At 44.1% G+C, this 21390-nt stretch overlaps 1 protein-coding gene across 7 annotated transcripts in view; it reads right to left on the minus strand.

Annotated features, from left to right (window-relative positions):
* Nucleotides 1-4083: 4083 nt before the first annotated feature.
* NFIA (nuclear factor I A) overlaps nucleotides 4084-21390 on the minus strand; it is a 429987-nt gene continuing 412680 nt past the window's right edge. For 6 of the 7 annotated variants that reach the window (XM_031969009.1, XM_031969013.1, XM_031969012.1 and 3 more), the window contains one exon: nucleotides 11789-11924. In XM_031969009.1, coding sequence (XP_031824869.1) covers nucleotides 11907-11924 — 18 coding nt within the window. In that variant the 3' untranslated portion in view covers nucleotides 11789-11906. Of the gene's footprint in view, nucleotides 11925-21390 lie in introns of all 7 variants that reach the window. The other variant, XM_031969010.1, reaches the window with a different exon arrangement.

Raw genomic sequence — 21390 nt, forward strand, 5'->3', positions numbered from 1 at the left:
TGAGGCAGATGTTATTGCTCCCATTTCCCAGGAGAGGACACTGACTCCCAGAGACTTTAAGTAATCCGCTCAAGGTCATGTAAGCTAATCAAGATTAGAAATGCAGTCAGTTCATTATCTCTAGGGGTTGCTTTTCTGCCCTGAATGAAAAGTTGTCAATGAAAGAAGGGAGAAATATTTTGTCACTTGGGTAAGAATAGGATAGACCTCAAGTTTGACTGAAGGCAAAGGTCGCAAAAGCAGTTACTCGTTATGAGGTTCAGACTTTGGCTCTTTCCAAATAGTCTTCCCGGACAAAATCTAAGAATCAGCCTGAGACTTTGCACCAGTTAACACCATGGTCCATCCAGTTAAAGGCAAAACCTTGGACAGCGACAGTCAGAGCAGCTGAGTTGAGAACTGGGTTGTTCCTTTCTACTGAATGTCCCATAGGCAACTCCAACTCAGAACATTACCTCTGCCCTGAAACTCTCCCCTAGCCAGAGAGCTAACAAAGGAAGATCAACTCAAAGAATATATATGTGTATGTATGTGTTTTTATGTGGGTACTTATATATGTGTGTATGTTTATTATATATAGTATGTGTGACATGTATTTGGGATTTATTGTGATATATTTGACAACTATCAATTAATTCCATTGATTTCTGGTAAGAAATACCTCCTTTTTTTGCACTGATGATACTCTTTTGAAAACAACACTAACTCATGAATATGGGTTCTTTTAATAATATTAATTAAATAATTTTTATTATTTATTATATATTTATATTAATAAATAATTATTTATAATAATTTAATAATAAAAATTTTAATTTTTATTCTTTACTCGCAATAACCATGTGAGGTGGACCGTATGTTGCTTTTATTGTAAGGATGATGAAATGCCCAAAGTAATCCAGCCTGCAAATGGAAAGGTCAGGAGTTGCTCCCAAGTCTCATGACTTGGAGAAAGATGCTTATTAAATTTGTAAATGATACAAAACTGGAAGGGACGACAGAGCGAGGATCTGGAAAGACTCGACAGACTACAATATTGAACCCTAATGAATAAAACAGAATAGATTTCAATGTAAAGTCTTAACATTTAGGTTCAAAAACTCAAGTTCACAAGTTCAATGTGGGAAAGTATGGCTAGAAGTTAATTAAAAAAAATAAAGGAGGAATTAGTAGACTGCAAGTTCAATATTTTAGTGACATGAGAGAGCTTCTGTGATCTTGGGCTACCTTAAGAGAAGATAGTATCCAGGCTGTGGGAGTTACCAGTCCAATTGCATCCTACCCTGTGGACTATTAGTCTGGTTGATGCATTTTAGGAAAAGCATTTTTGTAGCCCTGTTCTAACCTGGTTCTCCTCCTATCTGGGCCCTCTGCTCTTCTCCCTCTATATTTATCCCACTTAGTGATCTCATCTATTCCACGTGTCTATGCAGAAGATTCCCAGATCTCCTGAACTAAATTCACCAATTGCCTTTTAGCCACTTCCTACTGAATGTCCTGTCTCCAACTCAGCATGTCCAAAACAGAATTCATTCCCTCTGCCCCCAAACTCTCCCCCTTATAGACGTCCTCATTACTATCAAGGGCACCAGCATCCTCCTAGGTGGGTTTTATTTTTTAATTATTCAGTCATTTGGTCGTGTTCAATTTCATGACCCATTTGGGGTTTTCTTGGCAAAGACACTGGATTTCTTTCTCCAGCTCATTTCACAAATAAGGAAACTGAGGCAAACTGTGTTAAAGGACTTGCCCAGAGTCATGTAGCCTATCTGAGGCCAGATTTGAACTTTTGGAGATGAATCTTCCTGCATCCAGGTCCAGCACTCCTTCCATTGCACCACCTAAGCTGCCCTGTCCGTAGGCCCATACCTTGGTGCTCTCCTCAGTTCCTCACTCACACCACACTGCCCATATGCAGTTCACTGCCTAATCCAGCCATTTCTACCTTCACATCTACTTCATCAGTCCCTCATCATCTTTCACCTGGGTTATTTTCTAATTTCTCTCTTCCAAAAGTAACCTCCTTCTCTAGGTGTATCTTGTACTGTCTCACTCATTAGTATGTAAGCTCCTTGAGGGCAGGGAATGCTTTTACTTTCTTTTATATCCCAAGTGCCTGATATACAGTAAGCACTTAATAAATGCCCTTAACTGTTCAAAGCTAATCAGAAGGTAGCAGTCAGGAGGGTGAAAGTCTGTATATCCACCATTTGAGGGTATGCTGAAGGAACTGGGGCTATTTAGCTTGGAGAAAAAAGGGGACATGATGTTTTCAAGGATTCAAAGGGCCATGATGTGCAAGGATCAAGGACTCATTCAGCTGGGCTGCAGATGGCAGGGCTCCCTATCAGCAAGATTTAGACGGGCCAAGGGCAGATTGAGGTTTGACGTGTGGAAAGGGCTTAGAACACCCACATCTATGCCCAAGTGGAATGAGCTGCTGTGGACAGTCCCGGGTGCCCTCTCTTTGGTAGTCTTTAAATCAACCCTGCAGGGTGCTGTTGAGATTCTTATTCATGTAGGGTTGGCCCATGGAGTCTTTAAGGTCTCTTCCCCTGCTCAGAGTTGTGATTCTCAGAGCAGTGCCCTCTACTTGACCATGTTGAGAAGTAGCTCTAAGGGAGTAAAAGTGAATCAGAAGAGGATTTGGTCTAGGAGAGAGAGAGAGAGAGAGAGAGAGAGAGAGAGAGAGAGAGAGAGAGAGATAGCATAGAAAAAACTGGCTTCTCTGGACCTTGACTTGAATCCAGGATCTAATATTTATCTGTGTGAATTTGGGCAAATAACATATTGGGGCTTTAGCTCCTTGTCTCTAAAAACTGATTCACCTTCTAGCCCCCAATCTGTGATCCTATGAATGCTCATAAGTCACAAATTATAAATGATGCAATGAACACGGGGCAGTCTAATGTTGGGAAAAGAATGGACTAAGGATCACTAGGGCTCATTCTTGAGTTCTGGGTCCAACCAGTGATACCTTGGTCAGGTCATGTACCTCCCAGAGCTTCTCCTTCCATTTCTATAAAGGGGATAAGAATATTTGCATTTGACCTTGGTCAGGTCATGTATCTCCCAGAGCTTCTCCTTCCTTTTCTATAAAGGGGATGGGAATATTTGCATTTGACCTTGGCCAGGTCATACCTCCCAAAGCTTCCCCTTCTATAAAGGGGATAGGAATACTTGCATTTGACCTTGATCTGGTCATGTACCTCCCAGAACTTCTCTTTTCCACTTCTATAATGGGGATAGAAACACTTGTACTTGACCTTGGTCAGGTCATACCTCCCACAGCTTCTCCTTCCACTTCTATAAAGGGGATAGGAACACTTGCACTTGACCTTGGTCAGGTCATGCACCTCCCAGAGCTTTTCCTCCCATTTCTATAAAGGGATAGGAATACTTGCATTTGACCTTGGTCAGGTCATTTACCTCCCAGATGTTCTCTTTCCATTTCTATAAAGGGGATAGGAATATTTGCATTTGACCTTGGTCAGGTCATGTATCTCCCAGAGCTTCTCCTTCATTTCTATAAAGGGGAGAGCAATACTTGCATTTGACCTTGGTCAGCTCTGGGAGAGCTTCTCCTTCCATTTCTATAAAGCAGATAGGAACACTTGCATTCCATATCTTAGTGGAGAAGCTGGTGGATAACCAGGGCCAGACTGGGGCTAGGGGGTGTTCTCCAGCTTTGGGATCCAGAGGCTCACTGTTTGGATGAATCAGTCTTCCTCACTCTGCACTACTCTTGTCACTTCTGACTGATGGAGGATCCCAAGATCTGCGAGTTCTGCCCAGCAGAGTCCTGGGTACCCCAAGCTGGTTCCACTCCCACCTTTTACAGATCCCTTCTCCCCACTGAGCTAAGAGACCGGGTCGTTCTTGGAGAACTCTGTGTGTACTTAAGCTCTGTTCTGGTTAACGGTCCACCTTGGTGTCTGCCCCTGTGCCCTGTTACTTCCTCAGTAGACCACAAGCTTCCTGAGGGCCAGCTGTGCATACCCCGTTTCTTTGCAGGGCAGCGGGCCTTCTTCCCCCCCCTCCCCAGGGTGACAAGTAAAGGAGACAAGGAGTGACTCAGGCTCGTTAGCATTAGCATTTTTATTTTCCTTTTTTTGTTGCATAGGAAATGCAGTACTTGCTTCCAGTAATTGTACTGTAATGTGAGAAGGTGGTAGCACTAATGGTTGAATACAAGAGTTAAACTAATCCACACCAGCTCAGAAAAACCTGTGGAGATTTTAGTTGAATAACAATGGACGCCCACAGTGATTCTCAACCAATTACAAATTGTCACAGAACACAGTCCAAACTAAAAGGGTAACTATGAAAGTCAATCCAAGTATACTAGAGGCACAAGGGGCCAGCTCATAAAGACAAAAGAAAAACCATGGTATTAACACGGGTGGCAGGTGAGGTTTGCCAATTGATCTCGCACATCTCTATCGGAAAAGATTCGGTCTAAGTCCCTCCCATTTCTGACCTCAAAACCAAAAACAGAAACGACATGGCGTCCGAGCGGACAAAAACCGATACACGTGGGGAAGGTCCCAGGCAACTCTTGGAGGAAGGGGGGGATCAGGGCTGGGCAGGGATGGCGGCTCTCTCCATCGCCACAAGATCTCGCGCCAGGCCGAGGAACCTCACAGGCCAGCAAAATGGCAGCGGCCCTCGCCGCCCAGTGTGGGAAGACGACCGTTGGCAAAGGAAAACGAACCGAGAAGGGCCATCGTTGTGATGTCCTCACACTCACCATACCCTCCACCCAAAACACTCTCAGTCATCTTCTGCACTTTTGAGTCATTCAGAAAAAAAGATACTAATTCAGAGACTATTGAGCATCACAATAATAATAATAATAATATAATAATAATAATAGTAATAGTAATAGTAATAAAAGACATCTGAAAGACACAAAACAAACCAGAGAGGGGGAAAGCATTTTGTCATTTGGAAAAATTGAGTTTAAAAAAAAAATGGCAAGGGAAAGAGAAGAAGCCACATTAGTCCTCGAAGCCACTGTAGAAAGTACAAAAGTTCCCATTTTACGGATTGAGTCTTTTCCTTTGTGAAGATGCTGGATTAGAGGTAGCACATCTACTATGTTCTCTTATGGTACAGACTAATCGGTAGAAGGTTTTCGTCTTTATCAAATAGCATCATAAGTACACATGTGAATCTGATGATGACTGGCATGGAGCCTGGGGCCTTCTCTGGGATACTCTCTCCCTTTATCCCACCAAAGCTGCAATGTTTCCCCTACTCTCGCCGCTTCTAATGGAATATGGGAATTTCTAACGTCTCTCCTCTCCGTTTCCCAGATCCCTTCCCAAAAGGGCTCCATGGCCTTCTGAAGGCATAAAAGGCAGGTGGGTGCTGGCTAGGAAAACGGGGAGGGGAACCCAAAACAAAACCACAAACTTGCTCTATTTGGGAAGCAAGCCATTGGAGATTTAAAACTAAAAGAATAATTTGTTAAAAATCCCGTGTTAATAGCAAAATTTTTTTTTTCTCTCATGAAAAGGGCCCAGAGTTTGTACAGAGTTTAATGTTTTTTGAAGGAAAATATTGCAACTGTGCATGAAACTAAATAGCCACATGATTTTTTTTAAGGTTTTTTTTTGTTTTTGTTTTTTTGTATTTTTTCAATATGAAGAGGTCTGGTGTGAAGAAGGGCCAAGCATGGGTATCGGATGAACACTGTCCATTAGGAAATCACTTCCCACATTAGCATAATCAGGTAAGGGAGCAGAGAAGAGCATCCCCTTATATCGAAATGCTTCTGTGTCTCCTCCTAAACAGAGTTCTTGGGAGTCACGTGGCGGTTTTCCGAGACAAAAATCTGGCCAGGCACTGATTTCTGAACTCAATACCCATGCTTGCCCTCTAGGAAGAAGAGAGAAAGAGAGAGAGAGAAAAAAAACCACACAAGTAATACTGAATTTAAGTAAATGTATACCTCCAAAAATACTGAAAACACCCCAAAAATCAAGAAAAGAGACAGAATTTGCGTTCTCAGTGAAATATCTTTAAACCTATCTGACAAGAACCAAGTCAGGAAAAAAAAGACTAACATAACTTGGAGTAATATTCATACAGCTCTCTAAGCATTATGGAATAGCATGCATTTATATTGTATGGTTATCTTACATCACCTATACCAGAAGGTCCTGACAGACAGCAAAGGCTACCGGTGTAGAAAACAATCTTACTTCAGAAGAGCAATATAATACAGATTTCACAGGCACTACATTTTTAATATATCAGGTATTATGCTGGTTTTTCTTATAATTCATTCTGTCCTAAAGCTGGCATCATAACAATGACCAAAAAGGCAAGGACCGGAGTCAACGGAAGGGAAAGGGTACCAACGCGGTGGATATATTTGTTTTCTTCGGGTAAGGTTAGTGCATAGTTCTCATGCAGATAATCACTGCTATGCATTTACATTGTGGGAAAGCAGATTGAAACGAGCCCAAGATGTCACTTTTTTTTCTTTTCGTAAATCATTTTGCCAGCCTGTAATAGCACCATGTAATGGATTTGCATTAAACGTTAGATTGATCTCAGAAGTGGCGACAAAGTCTTCACTACAGTTAAGTGCCACGGAACAGCTTCAATGTTACCTGCTATAGATCAAAGACGTTCTCATCCCACTGCCTTTTGTTTTTTTAAATATTTTTTTAAACTGGCGAAAAGAAAAAAGGGGACGGATCTGAGACGCCGATGAGACGGGAGCACAGCCTTGGACCGGATGGAGGGAAGCAGAATCGCGGGACTGTCCGACAGGAGGTACATGCACTGACTTCGAGACAAAAAATGGGTCTTGGGAAACTGCTTGGCTTGTCCTGAGACATCCACCCAGAGATCTCCTAGGGAAAGTGGACTGGCTTGTGGGGGGTTTGGTTTTTGTTATGGGTGCCATTGAAGCTCTCCTCACACGACTGTGCCAGTTGGGTTTGCAATTTGTTCTATGGAGGCCTTCGACAGAAAAAGAAAAACGAAAAGAAAAAGAACTCAAACACAGAAGGAGAAGGAAGAAAGTCGAGAAGTAACGAAAGAAACCACCACCGCTAACAACAACCAAGAAGATATTTCCAGAGACACAATGCAAAGTACAATATTCACTGATACTCCTTGCGGTTCAGAACAAACTGGGTTTTGATGTTGTTGTTGATTTTAGGCCACAAATCCAGATTTGTACAGCAAATATTTAATAACACTGTTACTACAAAGCTGCAAAATATACTGACACAAACAAAACAAAACAAAGTGAAGGAGGGATTTTTAAGAGAGTTGCTTTTTTTCATTTGTTTTTGCATATTCCTGTGGGCTGACTGAATACTGTGAGTCTGGGAACTTTTTATTTGGGGTAGGGGGGGTCCCTTTCTCTCCTTCCACCTTCAGGGAAGGAACCCAACAGAGACTGAGACGGAGGAAAGAGTACCATGTCTACCTACACTCTTATTTGGAGCTGATGGAAGAGAAAAATCAATAAATTATTAACTGCATGGCTGGGGTGTGCAGTAGGAGACAAGCAAATGCTTACTTAATTCAAGCAGGAGAAACATCCAAGAGTTGGGAGCTGGGGGGCGGTAAGGGACAGGGAGAGAAGGGCAGCATCAAGTGAGAAAGAGTAGGGAGGAAAACCTAGAGATTGATGAGGGGTTGGGATAAAAGAGGCTGGAGCAATTTAGTGTTTGTGCCTCTGGCTTAGATCCCAGAGGAAGACAAGAAACGGGAAAAGTTAGTGGTGGGACATTTCTTTTTTTTTCCCTAAATGTCATAGTGTTCTCAAATCACAGATTTAGAGTCAGAATGAGCAGGTGAGCGCGGAAGAGAGATCCCGCATGTTTCCCAACCGAAGTCTTAACCCTGTCTCCTGGATCCCGCCAGCTCTGAATCCCTGCCTACTGCACACTCCCAGGGCTTCCCTTTAGCCTCTCTGCTCTTGGCTATGATTCTGGGGAATCAGACCCTTTTTCCTCTCTCCCTTGTTTTCTGTCTGGTCACAACCCAATTGTCGTTTTCTGGATGATGATACAGTGAACAAAAAAGTGTCATCGAGTATGTTTTCCTTTATTACTCCACAACCCCCGTCAGCTATGACCCTAGCCTGCCTCCCTAATGTTGCAAAGCCTTGAAAATGTGATGGTTTTTTTTTGTTTGTTTCTGCAAACGGGTTCAGAGTTCCCTAACTCCGGCTTCATCAAACTCAACTATGACAAAGTATCTTCAAGAGAAAAAAAATAAAATAAAACAGCATACCTGTAATGACCATTTACAATGGGTCTCCAGTAGCCTACACTTCTGAAGCATAGGAATATGCTATATCATCAAGAGAAGAAAAATAACTGTATTTAAATACATACATTAAAAAAAAAAGGAAACGGGAAAGTTTTCAACTTAAATCCAGTTCCCAAAATAAAAGAAGGGGGGGGGGGATACCCAACAGCAATGAAAAAAAATTTAAAAATAAAGAGAAAAAGCAATTCTATGAATGCTGCCTTTATAACAAACAATCAGAAATTCCACTAGGCTAACTGGACAGATTTTTTTTTTCCTCATTTAAACAACATTACAAAAGTCCTGCATTATAAAATAGGGTCAAACAAATCCATAAAACTATACAACATACAAATTACATTATCTTCTGAGGGGGAGCAGTGGAGTCTTTCTCGCTCTCCCGTTCTCAAACAGCTCGCCCCAAATCACTGGACCTGCCCCAACTATTGCTTCGGTGGATTCGTCTTTTTTTTTTTTTTATTCTTTTTCTTTTTTTTTCATTTAAAAAAAAAGGGTGCAATTTCATCATATGTACAGACCAATTTCACTGGTAACACCTCAGCTTAGAGCAAAGGTTCTGACAAAATGTCTGTCTAGGCTTTTTGTTGTTGTTGTTGTTTTTCCCTTCACTGTGAAGCACTGTAAGCTGCAAATTTATTTATTTATTTTTCATAGTGCACATAATGTCATCACAAAGTAATGCCCTGCTAAGTGCTATTAGGGGGAAGGCAAAGAATGCTGGCTACAGGAAATGATACTGTACACTGACTCTCACGCAACACAACAGAGCCCAACAAACTACTCGACCACTTATCAGACACGTATCAAAGTCCAAAATGGTTTATTTTTTTTCCTTAAATAGAGAGAACCGGTAAACAATTATTTATTTTTCTTTCTCCAAACTTGGAAGTTTAAAAACGTGCATATAAAAATGGGCATTATTATATTTATTGAATGTGGATCAACTGGTCTGCTAAGAAAAATGGGGTATGGGGATCTGAAGAAAAAGGAAGGTTGGGTTTTTTTTGTTGTGTTTTTTTTAAACGCTATTTTTTTTAAGGCTTGCTTGTGAAAGGAATAGTTGTAAAAAGAAAAACAAATTGCTTGAAGCAGGGTCAGCTTAGTGCTTCACAGTTAGACTGCTACTCGAAAGGGAGCCCTTCCTGCCTCCGTGCATTCAAAATTCGCAAAAAAAAGGACAAAGACAAAACACCGAAAATATACTGCGTCAAGTGCAGCACTGACTTTGGTCAAATAAAAAAAAATCCCCAAAAAAATCGATCACCACTAAGCATTTCTACATGATATAAGCAGGTATTGCATATTTTCATATATCTGGGAAATAAAACAAAACAAAATAAAGGAAGACTCCGAAATAAAATATCCAATGCAGCAACATCCCAAAATACTGATTTTTTTTTTTCTCTAGCATCTACGGATCTCAGAATAGCACTGCCACTGACCACACCAGACAATACACACTACTCCTATCTGCGGAACAACTAACGCGCTACTTAGGTTCTAGAAGTGGAAACTGACGATGGCGGACGTCAAAGTCACATTTACAAAAAAAGTGTCTCCAAATGCTTGACCAGGGAAAAAAACCCTTTCGATTCGAGGAACGTGTGCAACAATTTCAGAAATAATCGCTATCCAGGGCAAGGCACATTGATATGGAATTTTTTTTTTCGTTTGTTTCGTGCAAATCAAGGAGGAAAAAAAAATTAAAACAAACAACCAACATTGTTTCAGGGAAAAGATGAGCAAAAGTGACTTCCCAAGAATTTCAGATACTTGATTGTATAGGACAGTAGTAGAAGCCCTTCTCAAGGGCTGAACAAACAAGGTTTAAAGGCAAGTAAGTGCCTGGAATAGGGTTACAATATTGTGTCTTAATGTACTCTACTTTATCCTACATTAACTATATAAAAATTAGTTACTAACACTAGAACATGCACAGATTTTCTCTGATTAGCCAGATGCGCCAATCAGAACGTATATATATGTATAGTCTAGGAAACCTTCTGAAAGTCGCCTGGGGAAGCATTCGGTGCTTCGCTGTCTGGTAGAAAAAAATCACTTGCACTCTATTTTGTTCTCATATGTTTTCTGCATATTTTTTTTGTTTTTGTCTCGTTTCACTTTTGTACATAAGATACAGGACATTTGGGGGTACGAATTTTTTTCCTTTTTTTTTTTTCCCAACAAGTGCCCTCGATCAGAATGGATACCAGCATCTTTGTCATTTCTCTCTGTAGTCTGTCCAGGAAAACATAGGACAACAAGGTGTTTCAAACCTCTGGATGCTCTCTGGGACTTGAGGTGGCCAAGAACCGATAAACACTAGGTGGCCGGAAACGTGTCAATTGTTTTTTGTTTTCAAAATTGGCATAATCCATTATAAGTGACTTTTAGCTTATAAAATTAACAGATATCATGACTTAATTTTTTTATGTGCTTCGATAAAAGAAAATAATTAATTAGCATTTAATGTAGTTAACATATTGTGGTAAAAGCACCATTAGATTTGTATTTTTTTGTGTTTTTTTTTTAAATTTTCCTTCAGTTTTTTAAAGGGATACAAGTTTAACAATAAAAAACATAAAAAGCAAAAATAGCTCCCCTTTTTTTCTTGCAAGGCTGTTTTTTTTACCCCAATAATTTAGAGTCCTGGGATAGAAGGACTTGGAAAACAAAAATAGAATTTTCAACAATCTCTATCTTACAAAGATATTTAGCTATCCAATGAAATTGCACTTAACTCAATTCAAAATTCGATTGTTTTGATTGATTCCTGTCAGTTTCTGTCAAAACAGACCATCTTCCCCATTTCCACGTGAATTTGTGTAATTGTTGAAAATTGTTGGAAAAAAAAAAAACCACAATGTTCTAATGTAAGTGCAGCATTTCAAACTTTAAAAAAAAAATTGACGACGATAGTAGTAGTTTGTCATTTCTGGATATCTCTGCAACGTGAGTGGACTCGCCATCTTTATGGGTCATGCTATGCATTTAAACTGCTGACCGTAGAACAAAAATCAAACCCCCCAAAAGGGAACCCACTGCATATTTTTTCCCCGATATGTTACAGAAGAACATGCCCTATTGTCTGTCCTGTAAGTTACATATTGCAGATTTCAGCGACTACGAAAGTTTGAGTTGCGGCGGGCCTTGCGAGTGCTCAGAAAGGCGGACGCATCTGTATGGGTCAATGGATGTTAAGACCGTGAAACAGCTGGGCTCCATATGGAAAGTGGGGTACAGCAGGGAAGGCAGCCCATGACAGCAGACCGGCCTCCCCCTCCCCCCAGGGTCACCTACAACTTAGACTACCAGCGAAACACTCCAATGCGACAAAGCCAAATCATTTCAAGCACCATGTGAGAAAATTACAACAGTTCCTAAGGTGGTTGAAAAAAAAAATTCTAATCCCAAAGAGGTTACGGCCTTGGCTGTAGAACCGTAACACTCAACATTTTTCCATGTACTGGTTTTTCTGAATCTGTTTGTCTCCCCTTCCGCTGGACAATGAAGAAACTGCACTGCGCTGCTGCTGCTTCCGCGTTACAGAGTTGAGAAGGGGTCCGGTGGTCTGTCTGGTGGATGGTGGGATGCTGTGACTTTTATCCCAGGTACCAGGACTGGAAGACACAAGGAAAAAGAAAAAGCTCTGTTACACAGTGACGCCAGCCTGGTGCATTCAAGAGACAGGACTTACAAACCTATGCGGGTCTTGGAGGAAGCGGAGGTCCACGAAGGCCTGCCCAAAGCAGAAGACCAGGAGTCCAACCCCCTGTTTCCAAAATTCAGGCCCTTTCTGGCCTTTCGGCCTATGTCTCTTGTCCCCAGGATGGGAAGGCGTTGGGAAACAACATCAGAAAAGACATGGGGAAGAAGTCACATGGAGGCTTACTCTGTTTAACTCCAGGGACAACAGTAATCAGATTTCAGTTTGGCATAAATCAGTCATCAAGCACTTTCTGGGTTCAAGGTGCTGGGCAAAGACCAAAACCAATAGTCCCTGCCCTCATGGAGCTTGCATTCTAAAAGAAAGAATTTCTTAACAAATAAACTGGCTCGGGAAGTAGCAAGTCCCCAGTAACCACAGTTCTTAAGTTGTGAGGCAAACCTTTGTGGGCAGCATTTTTTAAAAGCAGAGGATGGATCCTGTGACTTCTAAGACACTTTCTGATGCTGAAGTCCTTACAGTGGAGAGAGGAAATGTCTCAAGGAGTAGATCATCTCACCAGCTCCACCAAAGCAATGACCCAAAGGAGTGCCCCAAGCACACCCTCGTTGGGACTGCCTTTCGGAAATGCAAATTAAATTTGGTTTTGGGCACATGGGGACCTCCTATATTTCCATCCTTAAGTTCTGATAAGAAATTCTAAAAGTCACCGCAGACATGAGGAGGGCAACTTATTGACCCTGTTACTTTAGAAGAAAAAGGCCCAAGTTGGTAGTTAAGTGGCCAACCATACTCACAATTTATGTTAGGCAGCATGGTTTTTTTTTTTTTTTAAATTCAAGCCTTTTATTTTCAAAACATATGCATGAATAATTTTTCAATACTGACCCTTGCAAAACCTCGTGTTCCAAATTTTCCCCTCCTTCCCCCCCCCTCCCCTACATGGCAAGTAATCCAATATATGTTAAACATGTTAAAATATATGTTAAGTCCAATATATCGCATACATATTTATACAACAATCTTGCTGCACAAGAAAAATCAGATCAAAAAAGGAAAAAAAAATGAAAGAAAACAAAGAGGCTACAGTATATTTTAAGCAGCGAGGAGTCTTTGGTTATAGGCACTTAAGTCAAACCCACAGGCATTTAATAAGCACTTACTATATGCTAGACACTGTGCTAAGTACCGATTCCCTTAAAACACTGGAAAGAAGGAAGCCACGGAGGCTCCTTATTGAAAGAAAGAGTATTCTCTGTGTTCTCAAGGGGCCATTTAGGAACATGGCGAATACCCAGTAATGAGCCTCCGTGGCTTCCTTCTTTCCAGTATTTTAAGGGAATTTGTACTGAGTAGAATGCCTAGAATATAATTATTTCTGAGGATAGGATAATACAGAGTTAGAGCTGGGCCCAATAGTTTCATTTTACAGATGAATAAACTGAGGCACAGACTGGCTAGACAATCTGCCCAGGATTGCAACTACTGTATGCTTGAAGCAAAATCGATTGTCCTCTCTCAGCTTTAGCCCTGGTCTGATGGCTTCCAAGATTCCTCACAGCACTAAGATTTGCTAAGTTTTCCAATAATGATATATTGAGGATTGCCAGATGGATCCAGATTTCCATTCTGTACAAGGACTATAGAGAGAATTAACGGGGATGGGTAAATAGTGGCAATCATGGGGGTTTGCTTAAGCTTGGGGTCTGCTTGTCCCTCCCCATCTGAGCAGACTATGTTCTCTTCCCAGCACCTTCCTCCTTAGTTGGGGCTCCTTCTTCCATCCCCTGCCCCCAACCAAGGAAACATTTCAGAACCCCTATTGTACTGTAAGGGTCAAAGGTGCTGCTGGTCTGCAATTCTAAGGCACGTTGTTGGCTCCAGAAAATGGAAATCACTGTGCTTGCTTTCTTCAGGTGAGGGTAGGCCACACTTCCTGCCACGCCATTACATCGTGGGATGGAATGAAATGGGTCTAAGTTTTTTTTTTTTTCTTTTATTTTTTTAGTAAGTCATGTTACTAGCCCGTAATAATACCATGGAAAAGAGCCACATTCAACTAGTTGAAAGTAATGGGTACTGTTAGAATCCTAGTGATAACTCAACGGAGTTTGATAGAAACAATGCTTAAGTTAACACCTTTGAGAGTTCACACATTAGCTTACACATTAGTTCACACCTTTGGGAGATTTCAGGGTTCAGTATGAGATATCCAAATTCACACCTCCCATAATCCCACTCTCAGAGGAGGAGTTAACCTTTGAGTTGACACCTCTAAAAGAGCATAAAAACAGCTGAGCTCAGTCAGGAGAGTTGAGCTGAAAAGATTGAGAGGGAGTGTCAGTTGGAGATTGAGAAGCCACGAGTCGGAGTTGAGCTGGAGGCAGAAGCTGGAAGAGCTAAAAGACGAGCTGCAAGAGCTCTTGGAACCAAAGAGGGAGAGAGGCCTCTAAAAAAGCTACCCGGGCCCAAGGAAAGAGACAACACAGAAAAGGAGAAAATAAACGTTTGGATTTTATTTTATCATTTTATCAGCTGGCTGTATTTGAAGTGATTATTACTCTGAACTGAAACTATGGCTGCCTCCAGAAAACCTCCCCAAGAAACCTGCTCCCACAGAGAACCATCGTATTTGAGAAAAGAAGAACACCACCACAGGTACACACACACACAAATTGTTCTGCCTGCAAAAAAGCTGATTTTCTAGTTTTCAGTGTTATCCCCCCTCCAACAAAATCATTTTGTAATTATTTTTGTTAATTTTTTCTTTCATATTGTTTTCCAACCCTGGAAAATACAAGGTCTTTGTGGACAGACATGTTTCCTCATTTCTTTTCTCCATGTTTCCCTAACCCTGGTGCACAGGAAGTGGTCTCTAAATGCTGGTGGACTAGAACAGAAGTGAACAGATTTAGTTAAGGTTTTTGGGTGAGCTCATCTCTTCATGGAGCCCTTCCCTCTTTACCCCAAAATGTCAGAAACTTCATTTTTTTCTCTCTGCCACATAAGATGGGTACAGCTAAGCTCTACCCACTTGGCACCCTGACCACTTATAAATACAAACCCCCCCAAAGGAATGGGTTTTCCCCAAGCTCACCCCTTTATTTTGATTAGGCTGTTTTAAGATGAACTACTCGACACATTCTTTGGATGTCTCCTTTTAGAATGTCACTCTTTCATCATTTGGAAGTTGGATGAACTTAGAAGAAAGAAGCCCCCATGGAAATCTGAAACCCAAGTCTGGATTTGCCCTTTCCCCAGTGTGTGGGTCACCACGGACCTCAGTTTCCTGATTTGTAAAATGAGAATCATAATACTGCACACTATAATATCCCCATCACAGGACACTTACGACTTTGTAACATAACACAAAACTTCCTTTTTCTCTCTATCTCTCTCTCAATCTTTCTCTCTTTCTCTGGGATAATTTACTTCTTTAATCTAGAGTAAAGGATAACTTGTTCTCCACTCCCCATGCCAAGAAAAACTGAAGAAGCTTAACTTTGGTAATTACCCATAGGGAAGAGTTTACAAGAGGCCACGGGATAGGCAGCCGGGGATGGGTTACATACGGTACTGCTGGAGGCAAGATTACATAGCCATTTGATTATTATTAGCAAAATGTATATGTGTATATATAGATATATGTATGCATACACACACACACACATACACACACACATTAGGTATATATCCACTCAGATAACTTTTGCTCTTGCCTTCTGGTTTTTCCAATGTAGGGGGCTTCCCATTATGGAAATCCCCTTCATCAACATAGACTGACTTTCACTCTCTGGGGACTGCCTGCCCGTCCCCCAAACTTCCCTGGGAGCTGGTCAGAAGCACAGGGTGACCCTTGCCAGCAGCACAGGGTGACACCCGGGGCAGTACAGGGTGACCCCCAGGGCAGTACAAGGTGCCCCCCCCCCCGGGACAGCACAGTGTGACCCCCCGGGGCAGCACAGGGTGACCCTCGCCAGCAGTACAGGGTGACCCTCAGTGGCAGCACAGGGTGACCCTCAGGGTATTACAAGGTGACCCCCAGGGCAGTACAGGGTGACCCCCCCTGGGACAGCACAGGGTGACCCCCGGGGCAGCCCGCTTGCCCTCCGGGGATGGGGCTGGCTGACTCCCAGCCTCCGAAGGGTTAAGTGTGGGCCGGCCCAGTGGGGTGAGGGCCGCTCCCTCCCAGAGGCCTGCCGGCTCACAGCGAGGCTTTGTTGGACTCCGGGCCTAAATGGCGAGAGGATCGCTGCATGGATGTCGGTGTAAGATTTCCCGGTTTCTCGAGCAACCTTTGGTTTCCCGAGGACTTTTAAGCGCGGTCACCCCGAAGCCTCTCAGATGAGATTCTGACTCGGCTCTGGGAAGCACAATCGAGGCTTTTGTGTCCTGAAAGGAAACCGGCCCGGCCAATATATGTGGCCTGAATCTAACTGGATAAAAGGGGGGGAGAGAATGGGGGGGGGGGAAAAAAAGGCTGTAACCTCCCAGGCGGCCCTGCGGGCTCCGTACAGAAGCGCCGGCCGGGCCCGGCTTCCTCGGGTGGGAAAGAGCCTCGGGCGGGAGGACCCCCGGGCCGGAGCCCCTCTGGAGGGCGCCCTTCCCCGCGTCCCCTCCGCAGCCCGGCCGGCCTCTGAGAAAGGCCCAAATCCCCAACAAGAAAAAAAGTTTCTTCACACATCTTACTATTCAGCGCGCGCCTCGCAGACAAGGTTACCCCAGAGCAGCTCTGTAATCCTTCACTGAAATAGGCTTTATTGATTGCTCTGGTCTATTGTTCTCTTTTCAAGTCCCCCAAGTTCAAGTTCATCGTGGTGTTACATCATGTCTGGTTGCCCCTAGCAACCAGACAGCCCCAGACGTGACTATCATTAGCAAGAAACCCTGCGCTCTCCTCCCACCACCCTTCCAGGCTCTGACGTAGCAGGGCCCACTGCAAACACATTGAGCTATTTATTCTGCCTAATTTATGACCTTCACAGCGAGCGGGGACCCCCACTCCCAAAACTAACACTGTTGTATATTTAATTAACCCGTCGCTCTCGGGCGCTCGGGAAACTTAGACAAAGGCCTAATTATTGGGTCGCGCTGCCCGCGTTTTGGGGGGTTGGGGGGCGCCTGGGGGAGGATTCGCCTGGGAAAGGGAGCGCTCGGGGATCTGGGGCGCCCCTCTCCCCCCTCCCCGCGGGGGCCCCCCCCTTATTTTTTGCCCTATTGGCATTTCACGAAATTCTTGAGCTGCTTAAGGGAATGGGGGGGGGAGGCGACGGGAACGTTCCTCCTCCGGAGTTGGGCTTCAGGAACACAAATCAACTCCTGACATGTTTAAATTTAAATGCTAACCACACACTCGGCGAGTTACTCTAAAGGTTAGTTCTTAATCAATAGAAGTTGCTGACTCTGGGCTTTCTCGGCTTCCATGCTGCACTGCAGTTCCCGGCCTTTTGTCTCACCCGTGGGGCTTTCAAAACTTTTTCCCCTCCTCCCTGAAGATGATTCCGGCCGTGATCTGGCAGACACAGGGGGCTGTTGTGCCCCCGGGCCAGCAGCGCGTCAATAAGGGAGCCCAGGGTATGGGGGTGGGCTGCGGGGGTGTGGGGACCCCTTCATAAGCACAGGGGGAAAACTTCAGGAACTCCCGGAAGCTGGAACCCCTTCCCTTCCCAAGGCGGCCCTGAAGGCTCTCTGGAGGCTGCCCACCCTGGGTCTGCCCGCTGTCACCTTGGCACCGGGCAGAGGGCACCTCTCTGGGGACATGGGGGCATCGATCGGCTGAGGCGGCAAACAGGCAGGCCGGCGCGGCGCAGGGGGAGCGGGCTTTCTGGAGATCCACTGGGAAATGGCTGCCTGAGAATTAGAGGGCGTCGGGGTAGGAGGCTGGAGGGATAGGGGGTGAGGATTCACGAGACCAAGGGCCCACTTGAGGTGCCCATAGAGTCCAATGGTTCTGGTATTTAAGGGGCTCAGGGTCTGCAAGAAGCCTTGGAGATCTTTGAGTAAATACAAATGCTTTATGGGTTCAAGTTTATAAGGCCCTAGACTGAGAACAGAAGCCTTAGCACCAGCTAGGCATACAGTAGGTGCTTAATAAAGGTTTATATATAGTTTAGACTGAAGTCTCTCTGCTAATTATTTCCAATTAATCCTGTATATAACCATATCAGTTGCATTTGTCTTTCTCTGTATCCACAGAACTGAGAACAGTGCCTAGCAAACAGTGAGTGCTTAATAAAGGCTTGTTTGCCTGATTGACCCACACCTTCATTCTACAAATAGTGGATGCTTAATAAAAGCTTATTCACTGATTGACCAACACTTTCATTTTACAAATGGTGGATGCTTAATAAAGGCTTGTTGACTGATTGATCAACACCTTCATTCTGCAAATAGTGGGTGCTTAATAAAAGCTTGTTTGCCTGATTGACCAACACTTTCATTCTACAAATAGTGGGTGCTTAATAAAAGCTTATTCACTGATTACCAACACCTCCATTTTAAATAAGGTGGGTGCTTAATAAAAGCTTGTTTGCCTGATTGATCAACATCTTCATTCTACAAATGGTGGGTGCTTAATAAAGGCTTATTCACTTATTACCAACACCTCCATTTTATAAATGGTGGCTGCTTAATAAAGGCTTGTTGATTGACTGACCATCACCTTCATTTTACAAATGAGGAAACTGAGGCTCTGGGGGGAGAATGATTGACATCATGTCTTTACTTCTGGAGTTAAGTCATTGTGGTTATTTGCCCTTTGATCTCCAAGAGGACCCTGACTTCAGAGAGGGGAGGGCTGGGCAAGGGCACAGGCCTCACTTTCCCCTTCAGAGCCCTCTGGGACCAGTGGCCAGTTACAGATCAGGACAAGTAGAGATGGCCCAAGATGCACTGGAAGACTGGGGTTTTCCATGCTTACTGGGTTGCAAAAATTTGCTCATAGTCACATGGGGAATTAAGGGAAGAATCAGAATTTGAATCCAGGTCTCTTGTCTAGAGCCAGTGCTCTCTCAGCTGGTCCAAAACCTATGTGATCAACCACGCCGACCCAAACTACAGAGCCCTAGCTGTGGAGTTCGAAGGACATTTTCCACCATTTTGTCCCTTCATTTTGCCAGTAAAGAAACTGAGTCCCTAAATGACTTGCCAGAAGCCACTAACAAAATGTCAGAGGGCCCAGATTTAAATCCTGACTGTTGAACTCCAAACATTTACCAGTAAATCACAGAGAAAAGTAACCAGAGGTATCAGGTGGGCCCATTTCCTCTCTGTTTACCTTCTCCAGACTCTCTGGATTTGAAAGCATCTGCCTCTTTTTCTTCCTCTTTTTTGCAGAACTGGAAACTGCAGCTCGAGAATGAATGTTAATTCTATACGATTATATGGCTGGCCAATGGCGAATTACGAGCAGATGAAGGCTAAGGTTACTCGGGGCAGATTTTTTATAAAAACATGTCTTTGGCCATTTATGGAGCTATAACTTCCCACTTAATATGTTTCTGCTTTTCCCCATATTTCTTTCTACTTGGAGAGTCCCTGAAATGGAACCTTCAGCCTGCGGACAAACTACAAAGACATTTGGGTTCTTTATCTCCAATGAATCCCTGTGACAACACAACACGGGCTGATGCTATCTGGAGAGCCGGACATCAGGGAAGCTTTCTCCACCTGGACTTTCGGAGCTTGAGAAACACTCGGTCCGCAAAGATCCCGGCTCCTGGTCGGCCCCCCATTCGGCAGCCGCCCACCCCCGCTTCTCGAGGCCGTCCTGGGGAACGTCACCCGGGCTCGTCCTCTCTCCGGCGCTCAAGGTGAACCGTCCCCACGAATTCTGCAGTCCAGCAAAAGATCTTAGCTTCCCTTTTTTCTCCAGTCAAATGAAGAAGTAATCTCATCAGGTCCAAAAGTGCTGACTAAGGATTTAATAAAGGGCCTGCAGATGTGTGTCATCTCGGAGGTATTCAGCTCATGTAATGCAAAACAGTTGCACACGGAGCGGGCTTATAAAATCCCATTTAACTATTGCGGGGCTTTTTTTTTTTTTTTTTTTTACTGTTCTCCAAGGAGTATTATCACACTTTCCCGCCCTTAATTTACAACACCATGAAAGTTGGTGATCAGGCCTGCTGCTCTCCTGGAAGCCTCAAAGTACTAAGGATTTATGGACCATAAACAATATCAACTCGTCTGAATCCTAAACAGGAAGTCTGTCATGGCGGGAGTGGGGCTGGGGACGGCCGTGGCCCTCTGCCGTCTCCCAAGAAACAGGAAGAAAACGGAAACCTTTTTTTTTTTAAACTGAGGTCACTGAGGATGGCAAAAGGGGACCAATGAGGAAGGTCTGAGCTCAAGAAATAAAAGAGACTTGAGAGGTCACAGGGTCCAACCCAAAGTTGCTAACGGGGATAAGAAGGGGGACCCTTGGTCTCGCATGGTGTTTCACTTGAACGACTGCCGGTTTCCAGCCTCCAGCATCCCCCTTTTCCACTCTATCCTCTGAACTGCTGGGAAAGTGGTGTTTCTGAAACACACATCTGACCATCACACTCCTAACTCAAGAATCGTCAGTGGCTCCCTATTGTCTCTAGAATGAGACAAAATCTGAAGTCTGGAATTTCATAGGATCAGAGAGCAGGAAGGGAAGCGAGACTGAGAGAGACACATACAGAGACAGCCATACACAGTTTCCTAATTAGTTTTCCAGCCTCCAACTTCCCCCTTTTCCTTCGATCCCTCCTCGGAATTGCTGGGAAAGTGATTCAGAAGCACATCTGACCACCAGGAGAGAGACAAGAGACGGACAGAGACACACTGAGAGGAAGAGACAGAGACAGACACACACACATAGAGACAGAGAGGAGACACAGAGACAGAGATGAAGAGAAAAAACTGGAGACCTCAGAGGTCTCCCCGACTAACAGCACTTATCCAGCCCCATCCCCGTGTTTACAGAGGTCGGCCCCAGGCTGGCTTTGGTCGGGAAGGGCAGAGCTGGGGGTGGATCCTAGGCCAGCATGTCTGCCTTCCTCTGGGCCCCTCGGGCCCCCACCCCGGCTCCCGCCTCCCATTCAGGTCTGGTTTTCTCTCTCCCCCAACTCTAGGGCCTTCTCCATCAGCCAGTCAAGAAGCCTTTGTATTAATGACACATTTGCGAGTATATCCGCCGGGTCCCCCCCTTCCCTCGAGAATGGCAGGGGCTGCTCCTCTAGGCTTTGAGACCCCAATACTTGGTAGAGACAACTGGACCTCGGGTTTTTGGGGTGTGCCTTAGCGAGGGTCAAAGAACCGTAGACAACGTCTCCCAGAGAAAGGCACCCCACCCTGGCCCAGGGCCCCAAAGGCATTATGGGACCGGGAGTGGGGGTGACCCGCTGTCACTTCCCTGCCCTCCCCATCACGTCCCCCCCTCCCCATCGCCC

Source organism: Sarcophilus harrisii, chromosome 4 (genome assembly GCF_902635505.1).
Source record: "Sarcophilus harrisii chromosome 4, mSarHar1.11, whole genome shotgun sequence".
NCBI lineage: Eukaryota > Metazoa > Chordata > Mammalia > Dasyuromorphia > Dasyuridae > Sarcophilus > Sarcophilus harrisii.